This window comes from Heliangelus exortis, chromosome 3 (assembly GCF_036169615.1).
Source record: "Heliangelus exortis chromosome 3, bHelExo1.hap1, whole genome shotgun sequence".
In the NCBI taxonomy this organism is placed as follows: Eukaryota; Metazoa; Chordata; class Aves; order Apodiformes; family Trochilidae; genus Heliangelus; species Heliangelus exortis.
The window spans coordinates 71,726,044-71,738,880 of NC_092424.1; the positions used below are offsets into that span (position 1 = coordinate 71,726,044).

General features: G+C 41.2%; 1 protein-coding gene across 3 annotated transcripts in view; it reads left to right on the plus strand.

Annotated features, from left to right (window-relative positions):
* POPDC1 (popeye domain cAMP effector 1) overlaps positions 1 to 12,837 on the plus strand; it is a 42,040-nt gene that overhangs the window by 6,817 nt on the left and 22,386 nt on the right. The window contains exons 1-2 of one of the 3 annotated variants that reach the window (XM_071741249.1): positions 6,528 to 6,700; positions 11,624 to 11,858. In XM_071741249.1, coding sequence (XP_071597350.1) covers positions 11,636 to 11,858 — 223 coding nt within the window. In that variant the 5' untranslated portion in view covers positions 6,528 to 6,700; positions 11,624 to 11,635. Of the gene's footprint in view, positions 1 to 6,527; positions 6,701 to 11,623; positions 11,859 to 12,837 lie in introns of those variants that run through there. The other 2 variants (XM_071741247.1, XM_071741248.1) reach the window with 2 other exon arrangements.

Below are 12,837 nucleotides of genomic sequence, written 5' to 3' on the forward strand. Positions count from 1 at the left end.
CTCTGGCATAGGTTCAAAAAATGCTGGGTATGCACCTTTGTCTTTCAATATGTGTTCTCTGACACTGGGATAAGGACAAAATAACTAAGCCCATAATAAAAGCTGAATCAAGCCAGGTCATATCTGGTAGGATATGCAAGGATGAGTATCAGCAGTTCCCATAACTGGAAATCCTTACTGCACTTTGTTCATTTAGCTTGCTCTTGTTAAAAATTTTACTGAATCCAGTTGTAGAAGATGATCTATTTTACTAAGAGATATATAGCTTATATAAAATAGTTTCAGTACTTATTTTGAATATGAAACAAAACTGTTCTGTTTTCATTTACAGAAAGGCCAGGTCCTCTCAGATGATATTTTTAAGCAGATCTCCCTAGTGGGTTGATGGGTAGTACTTCTTAAAAACCAGTCATACAGCATCATACAGCACGGAACACTGACTTTTACTGGCTTTCCATCTTCTTGTTTTCTAATAGCTTCTCAAAAACATAATGTGCTTTCAGTATGTATGTTCGTTTTTTAAAGAAGAAATGAGTAATTATCAGTAGGATAAAATAAACAAATATTGAGACTGAAATCAAATATGGAACATAAAAAAAATTTACTGGTTTTGATTTTACAAATTATTAGTACTTTTTTTTTTAGCCATTGCAATTTTAGTTCTGAAACTGCTTTATACTGTGGTATGTACACTACATGCAAAAGCAATAATCTTACATATATATCTGTATGTTTATTGCAGTCTGTATCCCTGGTTTTAACCCTATACAATAGGGGGTTTTGTTGCTTTTTTCTTTACCGAACAAAGTATAATAAACAATACTCAGAAGGCTGGTCTTATTTATTCATTGAAATTTGGAGAAAATATATGTTTTCTCAATTCTGTGTTTGCTTTCACTCTCAAAGATCACAGCAGCAAGAAGCAGTTGGGATATACCATAACTCTGCACACATTTTGACAGTCATTTGCTATATGCACAACTGAGTCCAGCATCTATAGACATAGCAGCATAGACAGGGAGCAGAGTAAATGTGGACCAGATGCTCCTTAGCAACTGCTTGATGCTGACTCTTGTGAAATGGTAGGGGAGGCAGCTATTGCAGAAATTGGGTGCTTATTATCTCCTTAAGGTTTATTCTCAAAACAAGCAGTATTTCAAAGACTCTTATTTAGAACTGCTAATTTAACAAGTGCATAAAAATACTCATTCTTGATACTTGGGCTACATCAACTAATTTCTGTACATTTAGACTGAACTTGTGCATTCCTGGTTTGCTTTTTGTCCTTGAACTTCTCTTCTTAGCATTTATTTTGTCTTGGTTAGTGTCCTGGTATCAGTGACCTGTTTCTTCGTGGAATTATTCAGCTTCTCCCTACCCTTGCTCTCTTCTCAGTCTTTTTGCAAAGACAAATTTAACTTTAAAAAAGCTTCTAATTTGCAGTTCTTCTGAGCTAACTTATTTACCTTTTCTTCCCCCTCAGAGTGTGAAGTATTTTCACTCTCAAGTCCTACATGCTTTCCCTGTTGCTTATGTAAACAATTCCTTAGACTAATTTTGTGCCATTCCCCCGCTTCCTCTCTGTCTTCCTTCCTTGAGTATTTAAATTAGCTTTCTGGATTTTTTAAAAAATATGTTAAACACTCGTTATCTAGTTCATTTTTAAAATGTTGAAATAAAATTCTAAATACTTTTCAATTATTTAAAGAAGTCCTTTAAAAAAATGGTTGTTTTTAATGATGCAAATATGCAAGGTCCTGGAGATTCAAGCCTAGCTTTTGTTTCTCGAAAAAGAAGCCACATCAAAATGCAAAGCTGAAAAGGACTAATATTGCACCAAAACATTAACTGCCATTGTATCAACACCCTAAAGCATGAGTACATTTTATACCCTGACAATATTTGCAGTTCATATGCCAACAGTCCTAAATTCACAAAGATCTCTGCAGAGCCAACATAGTAAGGTGCAGTTGAGGTGGATTTGCTTGAGGATTAGCACAGATGTCTTTGCGTGATCATTTCAAAGTTTCATTGGGCGTGGAAATTGTCCAGAAAAGGAAACAGAAAAACCACAGCCAGTTCTCTAGCAGCCCTGCCAAATATGCTGTAGCCTGGACCCCTAAGAACTGGGCTGTCACCCAACTAGGGGACAGATACAACACCAAAACACTGCTTTATTACTTGTCTACCAGCTATGTGTGAAGTAAGAGGAGCCTTGTATTAACTAAGAGCAACCTGTCAATTGCAACTTTGAGTCCTGGACAAGCGATGTGCCCAAAACCCATTCCCAGTATTCTTCTCTTTCCAGGAAAAAAAAGGAGACCCACTGGGGACAGGTTCCCTGTTATTCCCGGCTGCTGGTAGGAAGCAGCTCCGGCAGAGCAGGGACAGCTGCACCATCAACCCGGCCTTAGGAAATCCAATCGGTTTTGTAGCATGGTTTGGGGATTTTTTTGGGAACGATATGATTTAGGCAGCAGTGCTAGAGCAAGCGGAGCAGGCCCTCCAAGCAACAGTCCCAGGAAAAGCACTTGCAAGCAGATCACAGGCTTGAGTATATTCATAGAAATCACTCAGTGAGCAATTGAATATTAGGAACATACAAATTAAATTGTCAGCAGGAGACTGCTCACGCATAATTTGGGAACAGGGATAATTGCTGAGTGTGATTGAATAAATTGTTTATCGAGCACGGTTTAGATAACTTGAATATCAAACAATTTAACTCTGCCTTTATACCTCAGGACTGTGTACCCTTTGGATAAACATCTTTGACATACCAGTGCATCTGTTACAGCTTGGATACTTGGATAGATCATTTTAGAAGAAAGCTCCTGGCTCTGCGTTTGCAACAACCAATTACTCTAATATCATTCAGACACTTGTAAACCCTGGATTATTATGTTTTATATCTCATATTCAGAAAGGGTTCACAATAAATAGCCTTTCTTGTGTAAGCTGGAGACACTGTCCCTGCAGAGAAAGCATGGGAAAAATTGCCAGACTGTGTGTCACAGTATATTAGAAAGTGGCTGTAGGAGTGTCTCAGGTAAAAATGCACCAGAATGCACGCAGTGGAGGTTTAAATAAACCTCCAGAATATTTTAAATAAGTATTTTCTATTTTATATTATTAAAATTTTTAATATTTTTAAATAAACCTCCAGAATATTAAATAGCAGAGAGAGTATTTATCTTCCACAGTCTTTCCCATACAGACTTCCTTCTACTAAATGTAATCCTCAAAGAAGATTTCAGGCCAAACCCAAATTAATTATTTTTCTGTGGAAAATATGTGTAATTTTTCAGGTATACGGGCGATAATTTCAGCATCTGGGATGGGATTCGTCTCTCTGAAATGTGTCATTTCTGAGCTATGCCAGCGTATTTCTTCTCGCTCCAGACAGCTTTCAAACAAAAACAGGAGTGATCACTTTCTAAAAGACACCCCTTGCATTGTTTGTAGAGGGAGTTTAACAGATTAATTTAGAGGAGGCATCCTTTAGACTGTGGATGCTGAGTATGCTCCCTGAAACTATAAATGGAAACATTTCATAGATCTTGCCCATTGTCTGAAAATAGCCCTGTCAGCCTGGCATATCTGAGGTCCCAGAATACAAAGCATTTGTTCTCTTTAGTGAAAACTTTGCCTAAAAAAGGCTACGGAATCAGGCTCTCATTTGGAAGAGGCAGGGCTCTTGCAATTTTACAAAAAAGTTATTTTAGCATCTGGTTAGTAAAGTCTTTTGGTGCCTGGCTAAGCTGAGCTGAGAAGCAGGAGAGGGACTCTGGTGTCAGCTGTGATTCTGAACTCCCGCCTGACCTCCTCTGAGCAACATCTCCCCACACTGACAGCATCCCCCGTTTCTCCTGTACTAGAGAGGAACAGCCAGGATCTGAGAGGATGGTGTCAAAGATCGCAGAGCAGGTTGCTGGAGATAAGAACAAGACTGAGCAATTTGCAACATACGGGTGATGTTTTTCTACTCTGGATCCTTACCATGGAAAATTACTAAACAACTGGAGTTGGTACTTCAGTGATCAAGACTTCAGTAGCAGAAGAGAAATGTGACAGAGTGAGAAGCCTGCATCAATGAGCAGCTGTAACACGGCTGTCTTTGTTTACAAAATGCATCAATTCAACACAAATCTCTAAAAATTGATTGGGCTGTTTGAAGCCAACACCTCATCAATGTAGATGCAAACAGGTTTTTAATTCTTGCCTCTCTTAGATTAATTTGTATTTGCAGACTTCGGTGAACTTGTTCCTTACTGATACAGACAGAAGGTTAAACCAACCCTCTAACTCTGTATAGCATTTTAAGAGTAGGACATAAAACTAATTTAATTAAACCAGACTATTTTTCCACAGTAGGAGACCTTGGTTTAAGGGAACAACATATGCTATTTTAGCATATTTTAATGCTAAAATAAAAGGAAGAACTACTGAACACATTCTACTTCAAAAATGTTTACGTTATGTATTTAACTATATAGATAAATATATATAGATAAATATATAAATGTAGATAATGTTAACTATGTTATGTAGTATTATTTATAAAACTAGAGGTTGTGGAAAATTATGGCCCTTAATATCTGCATAGGACTATGTGCTACTCTTTAAATAAACTTGATGCTAATCTTTATATTAAAGAAAGGAAGGCTCCTCTTCTCTGTGCAGGTCTATACCAAGGCACAGCTCCAGAGTCTATCAGAGCCATGTCTACACTCTTCATCTGCTTATGGCCCTCCTGGAGATCCCCCCTTATTTCTCTCTTTCTGCTGACAGCTGAAAGTCTTGGTACTTATTGCTCTGTGGCACAGTGGAAATTATATTTAATCCCAAATATACTGAAATATAAAGATCCCAAGAGGCTGGCTGCTATTAGGACAAAGTTCTACAGTTGTGTATGGCAGCAAGTATTATTAGATCATTGCCAAGTATTCCTAACTAGGATTTTTTTGCAATGGGCTAGGCAGTTGCTGTTTCTCACCAAGATTCACCGCAGAAACTGAGAAGACCTGGAGAGTAACAGGAAAAGTACCCTTTGCTATATCCTACTACTATGAAAGTGTAGTATAGCAAACTGTGTTTCTCCAATACGTAACATTCAGAAATGTGCTTGAAAATAGTTACACATCAGTCTTGATTTGGTTAGGAACTCTCTGACAAGGCTGTTTTGTGCTGTTTTTGGGAGATACTTGACCTTGCTCCAGCAAGCATAGCTGAGTATTATCAATCTCAAACACATGCTAGATGCTACCTCGCATGACCATTCCTGTAGCCATGCTACCCTAACTTGCTCTTCCTACCCTTTTTCCAGCTCCATTTGCATATCTTGGAAAATAGCAAATACATACATAAGAATGACTGGCCAGTCAGAGGAAACACAGTTCCAAATCAAGCCTTTCATAATTTTAGTTCATAATATATTTTCGACAATCAGGTCTCAATACCAGGCATCAGGGTTCATGAAAACCATGTTCACTGGAAAGAACTGAATCTCTGCTCCAAGATGGAAAGCCAAGAACAACCATAACAAAACCAGAGTCTTCTGGGACACATGTCGACGTGTATGTGTATGAACAATTGCTTCAAAAGAGATTCAGTATTCTGCATTCGTCCTTCCAAACATATTTAAGTGTAATGCTGACCATATGCTCTTCTTGGCTGCTGAAAAAGTAACTCCACTTTGTAGCTAGCTCATCAGAATATACTGAAAGAGATTTTCTGCCTTTGCAGTCCTCATTTATCACTGACAGTCAGGTTTTGGGATGGGCTGGGGTGCCCACAGGCTGTGTCTGCAGTGCCTTCCCTCGCTGGATGACACACAACAGCATCCTGGAGATGAAGTAGCTTGGAGGCTGCTTTGCCCACCCTGCAAGATTGGTGGTGCAGGACACCAGCACAGCAGTGTGCCAGCACGCAGGGACACCAGTGTCCCACTTTAGGGCCACGCTTATGCTGGGGGCTGTCACACTGCCTCGCGAGCAAACTCGGTGACATTTCTTAAACGTTGTGCTGGTGACAAAGCCACCACAGCAGATGCCAAGTTGATGATCAGTTTTATTAAGGCTACTGCGACTCCTTGAGCCACCATGTAGGGGCAATACAACTTTGCCACCCGTTTAGGGGAACATTCGGCTCTTGCAATTTTAGCCACCCAAACGCGAGGCGCGTTGCCTCACCTCTGGCTTCACTCCACAGCCGACGGAGCCCTCTCCGGGGGGACCTTCACCCCCCGGCTTTGCGTCGCTTCACCCGAGACCCCTCAGAGCTCACAACTTCCACACTGGAAAGAGGAAGGGGGGCGGGAGGGGAATATTCGGAGGCGATGCTTGGGCTCACCCCTGGGCACTGCGGGCGGCGCAGACCCCGAACCCCGGGGGCACCCGCACCCCCCCCGCCCGCCCCGCGCCCCGCAGCGCCCCCTGGCGGCCGCACCTGTCCCCACGGCCCCGCCGCCCGCAGCCCCCGGGCCGGGCCGGGCGGGAGGCGCCTGCGCGGTGCGTTCGCTCGGTGCCGTCCCCGGTGCTGGCGCCGCCCGCAGCCTCCCCGCCGCTTCTGCCTATTTTAGTCACAGCGGCGGCTCGGTGGCCGCGGCGGGAGAGGTGAAGAGTGGTTGTGTTTAAGCTCGGACTCGTTCTGTCCCGGCCGGACAGGGCGCCCGGCAAACTTTTCCGAGGACGCGGAGAAGGTAAGGGGAGCTCCCGTCGTACCGGGAGGGTCGGGGACAGCCCCTCGGTGGGGAGGGCAGCGAGCCCGGGAGGCTTACCTGAGCGGCCGAGGGTAGCCCCGGCTGGCTGGGGGTCCTTCTGCCTCCGGGTCAGCGGGGGGAGCCGGGGGCGCCGGGTTTCGTGCTCCTGGCCGGAGCTGCTTGCCCGTCGCTTTGCGGGGGGAAGGCGTCCCGGTCTCCGCCTTCCCTTTTCGGCACTCGGGGTCTCGCTGCTGGCGCAGCTGCCGGGGCTCTGCGGTGGTGACCTTCTTGCCTTGGAAATGACTCTGTTGAGGGGAACGGACCGGGGTGTTCGATGATTTTAATGTATTTTAGTAATTTTTTTTTTTTTTTTTTTTTTTCGTGTGCGTGGTAAAGATGAGTTTGATGTTCGCACGTCGGTGAAGAGCAGGGCTACGGGGTGACTGCCGTGGTTGCGTCCCCTCAGCTCGGGCTCTCTGTGCGATGTGATCTAAAGGCAGAGTTGAGCTCAAACGCAGTTAACAAACTTCCACTGCCATAGCGCAGCCACGCTGCTCTTAAATTAAACATTATCCCCAAGAGGATTTCGCGCCGTACGGATGGTTTTGTTACCTGCGCGGAATGAAAATGATCGATTTTGTCTAGAAAAAAAAGGTGTAAAGTAAGGCTGACGCATTTCTGTAGCTCATGACATGTTTACTAGAAGTGAGCTTGCCCCAGAGAGCATATTCAAATACATCTTTTCTTCTACCACTTTCCCATTCACTCACACTTCATTATAAAAAGAAAACTGGTAATTTATACTGTAATTAACTTTATGCTAGCACTATTAGTTTCTCTTTGGCTTACAAAAACAAAGAAATTATTGATTGTCTAAATTCTCTATGCAGCTTTTGTGCTACAAGAACATAGAAGAATACTTAAAGTTCTGCAGGATGATTTAAAACAAAATCAAACAAAGACACAAAAAACCCGTCTCAAAACAACCCAAACAACTGTAGAGCTTGATTTTTTTTATATTTTTTATTTTCCTCACAAAATCCATCCACATAAACGATGGATTGTAGACTTGCAATGACTGCACAGGTATACAGACATTAAAGCAAAGCTTTAAGAAGCTCATTTGAATGACATTAAACAGTAAACTGGGATGAATAATTTCAATAAAGTGGATGGTGATGTGAATAGGATGCTCTGCACTGGCTGAGCAGTGCAGCTTGGCTGTTCTGGTCTACTAGAATCAACTGCTTTAAACTTTTTTTTTCTGCTATGTCCGTCTTGTGTCAACATTATGTAGGTATCCATAAAACCCTCATTTGTGTCTGAAGATTTAGGGACTAAATATTTTTGGAATAGTGTTTGGAAATTTGGCCTCTGGTATAAAGCTATCCTAAACATAGAAAAAGCCAGAGTAAGCTCACCTCGTTTATGTTCTGAGAACTTTTTGTTTTCAAACTTTAAACCATCTATTACCTTAACTCTTGATCAAATTAATTAACAACAACAGCAAAAAAACCCATCTAGGGCTTTGTTGTTAGCTATACACATTTCTGATAGATTTAATGTTAAAATGCAACCAAGTGCTGTTTTTAAAATTTTAATTTTTTTTTATCCTGTTTGGGTAACAAGTTGGCTTAAGTTTTCAATCAACTGAGTTTTGAAACTCTTAGTTTAGTGTATCAGAATCCATGTGAAGGAAAAAGTTACTGGATTTTAGAAGTATGCTTTGAATTGTTTGTCTTATTCTCTATAGAGCTTTTGGTTCAGTTGACACTATTTCCCAAAACTCTCCATATTGTTTTGCCCCTATGTGTTTTGACATCTGATATTAATATGTGACTTCATGTATTGAAGGCTGAAGACTTCCAAGTCCTATGCTGCCTTAATTCCTAGCACATGTGTCCCTAAATTAAAGTTTTAAAGACCTGAATCTATACTTCCAAAATCGATTTTTGGCTCTCTGAGGTACAAAGGAGTAGGAAATTACAATTGCTTGTTCATCTGTCGAACATCAGCTATTTTGCTAATTCTTCAATATTATTTTAAACAGTAGATGTTAGGACTAAAGAACTGGGACTAAAAATTAAAGAGTTATTATTTTGAATATCTGTCTTTCTGTTGTTACCCATGGACAAACATTTTGGTTTAAAGCTTGCAGTTCTGTCTGCTTGCTTGCCTTGTTGGTTCTCAAGTGAGTTCCCTCATTGAAATTCATGGGCAGCTCTCCTTCGGAGCCACTGTCACTATCCCTCCCTGTGTCGTTTTGCAGATAGCCTTGGTCTATTCCTGCCAGCTTTAAAATGCCAGCTGACAGAGGTTTTGTAGCTTTCTGCTCTGTTTTCTAGTGCATAAGGATGAGTCAATGTTTGGTTGTGAGTAGTGATTTAAGTTCAAATGTTGCCATATAAAGACTTCAAGGTATTAAAGAAATAGCTTGTATATAACCAGGGATTTGGCTAAATTTAGGTTTTTAGGTCCTAATGTAGGCAACTCAGTAGGTGGCCCAGACTTCCAAAGCATTGAACATCCTGTTGTTACAACTATGGACACTTTATTGTCAAATGCTGTCAATTTATTGTCACTTTATTGTCAATTGTTATTGACTTAGTCAACTCTTGTTGAAGTAAAGTATTCCCACTATGACTATTTATGGCTGGTGGGTTGTGGCATCAATATCTGTGGTTAATGAAGGCAATTTTATTTTGGCTGGCTCGTGAGGAGAAAGAGATGGTTCTGTGCCCTATGGTTGATTGGCTCATTGTGGTTCCAGTCTTCAAGCATGTGATGCTTTATAGCCAAGCTTTAGAGTAAGGTAGGCTCCGTTCTCCCAAAAATTTTGGGAGAAAATTTTGCTATTAAAAAAAAAAATATTCAGGTGTTCAGAATGCTTTGTGGATTTGTAATCAAGGCAGACAAAGTTACTTCTAGCATTGTTTTGATCTTGAGTTGATGGACTTGTGGCTGTTCTGTATCTGTATGGGAGACTGGTTGTCTTGTTCTGTTACCAAATGGTGGGTTGTTATGTGGTGCTTTTATTGGCAGATGCCAAGGCATGGGGAAACTGAATGTAGATAGAAACTCAGCTGGCAACTTTTTTGCAAAGGATGTTGAGATTCTGCTGTTCCAGTGTAGGGGCTTCATATTGTTTGAAAACAACAAAAGCATAATGATGAGATGGGTGCAGGTTGAGCACAAGCACTGTTACCCAGTTAGCAATTTTTCTGCTTATGAGTGCATTAAAATGCTGGTCCTGCAGCCTTCTATGGCTTGATGCTTTGGCTCTGTGTTTGAGTGGCTTTGTCAGGACAGTGAAATTGCTTTTATGGCTCTGCCACAAAATTCATGAGAAAGAGCTGAAAGAAAATGGTGTGTTTGGATGGTACCTGTATGATACCTGGACTGTGAATTTGTTTGAGCACTGTGGTTGTTGGTAACAACTTAGAATAGATTTTATATATATATATATATACACACCAAAAGCTCTACATTTTAATCAACCTTCAGTGAATAAGTAATGTAGAAGTGAAAAGAGGAAAGTGAGCTTTTAAGAAATAATTATGTATTTGGTAAGAATTTAGATACCATTTTCCTTTTAAAATAATTTCTATTCAGATATGAGTAGCACTATGTCTGTGCTAGTGTTTGATCCTGCATCTGACTCTGTGTGTTCTGTAGGATGGTTTAGCTGTGACAGGATCTGGGCATTGGAGAGGAGCTGGCAGAGGTTTTCTTTCTGGTGTCTTTTTTCCCCCCACTGCTCTGAAAAGTTTAGAAGACTGATGAATTAAAAAATTCTCCAGCTTGCTTATGCCTTGTACACAAGTTTAATTGGGGGGTGGGGGAGGAGTAATAAAAAGAATGGATGGAAGCGAAGCAACTCAAAATTACCTCACAGCCCAAGCAGCCCTTTCAAATAACAGAGAAGCACTGAGCATATTCCAGGCTGAAGGAAACACTGAGTGCATGAAAGGTGACTCAGAAGTCTGCCGAGCAGAGGAACCAGGGGGCAGTCAGGGAGCACACGACGCTGCAGGGATGTGCATCCGCATACTTGGATGCATATCCCACCGTGCTGCTTGTTATGGATCCTGTTTGCTCGGGATACGTGCAGGTATTTCATTAAGGAGACTCGAGGTGAGCTCTGTACAGAGAGGGGCCTCACGTGCCTTGCTGGAAGCACGGATCCCCTCTGTTTCTGAGAGGCTGGCTGAGCATGGCTGTGTTCCTGCAGCTGGGAGCTGCTCTGGGTTGAGGAGACCATCGAGACTGCTTGCAACACAGACTGCAGTTCCCTAGAGATACTGATCTTAGGAATTTTTAAAGGTGGTGTCTTGAAATCTTCCAGTTTTTCTTTGCAGTGATTTTTCACTTTTTGAGGAGGAAGGTATTTGCTTACGGATACCTCTTTTTTCCCTTTTAACTAGGGCAAAAGGAAAATATCCTAGATTCATTATGAAAACAAAAGCCTATGTATTTTTAGGTCAGAAATCAGCTTTTTCAAGTGTCTCATTTTCTCCAGGAGTTCCACAAACAAGGGGAGGTCTTGCAAGCTTCTTCATACTAGGCAGGTGAAGTGATTTACCTGAAAGACTGGCAAACTTGTTACAGTTTAGCAATCTGTGTATCTCTTTTTCTGATTCGATGCCATCTGTTTACTGGGAGAGGAGGAACAACGGTAGTATTTCTTTCCAAATTTTGAAATGTCATTCTTCAAGTCTAACTCTCAGAAGAGACAGGGAAGCATTACTCACCCAGCTTGCACTTTTAAGACATTTGTAGATTTTTTTTTTCACCATTGATGATGAAGGGAAATATATCCTGGGAACAGACAAATTAACTCTAAAATACATCTATATGTCTAATACACTTCAGTTTAATGCACAATGATTTTTAATTTTTTTTTCTCTCTCTCTCTCATTACAGGAGTGTCCCAAGATGAGTATTGTGACAACTATCCCACTCACTGTTCCTCCACTAGGTTCTGTTCTAGACTTAAAAAATGCTACCCTTGTGCCTTTCAACGAGACTGCATGTGAAAACTGGAAAGAGATTCATCATCTTGTTTTCCATGTGGCAAACATTTGCTTTGCAGTTGGGCTGGCTATTCCAACTACCCTGAACCTGCACATGATTTTCCTCCGAGGCCTGCTCACCATAGGTAGGAGAATTATTCTGGAGAGATTTGCAACCTTCCTGTGACAGAAATAGTGGTTTGTGACCATTACAGAGCTTTCTCCTGGTTGCTTGAGGTTACAAGAACATCCCACCATGTATTCGTGGTTGTACACTGCCAAAGGTATTTCTGGTGTAAGTGGGGGTCCACTCTGACCCTGGCAGACCTGTTATAGAAAGGTTGTATGTGCCTAGATTCTTTGAATTTCCCCAAAAGAAGATTTAAATCTTCAAACAAGTAGACCCCATTTACTACAGACCTGACGGGATGCCTAGAATTTATTATGTTCCAAAGCATAGTTAAGTCTGTGCATCCTTAAGACCTTAATTTAAAATTTCAAGTACTGGGATTTTGGATTGGCTGGTGCACTGTGTGTCTACAACAGGTGAAGTTTACATGAAGAAGCTTGATGTCTCCCCATGTGTTCTTTAAATAGAAGTTCAAACACAAACACACATGGCATTTGTGGGCTACCAGCATTATTTTCATGGCCATTTTAGAGCGCTGGCTTTTGATAGAGAGTGCAGGCTGTGTTCTCCTGAAGTCAGCTGTGTTTCACCCACCAGTGTAGGCATCTTGAGCTACTAAAATTTGACTTCAGAGGAAACACTGCATTTGGCATGATTGAGACTGAACAAGCATTTGTAATGTTCTTGCAGTCCCATGGCTATTTCAGAGCTCCTGTACTTTGTGTGGGGCAAGGTCTTTGCAATCAAAGGAGGAGTAGTGAGTTGTTGCAGTGTAAGAAAGATAAACCCCAGTATAACACAACATAGGGCATGCTTAAGCACTTTTAACTGGGAATGCTTATTTGTACTTAGGGATGTGGTTTAGTACTAGAATTAGACTTAAATTAATGGTTGGACTTGATGATCTTGAAGGTCTTTTCCAAGCAAAATGATTTTATGATTCTATATAATAGTGTAGGTTAATTTTATGATAGAACTTATATGGTTTATTTTAC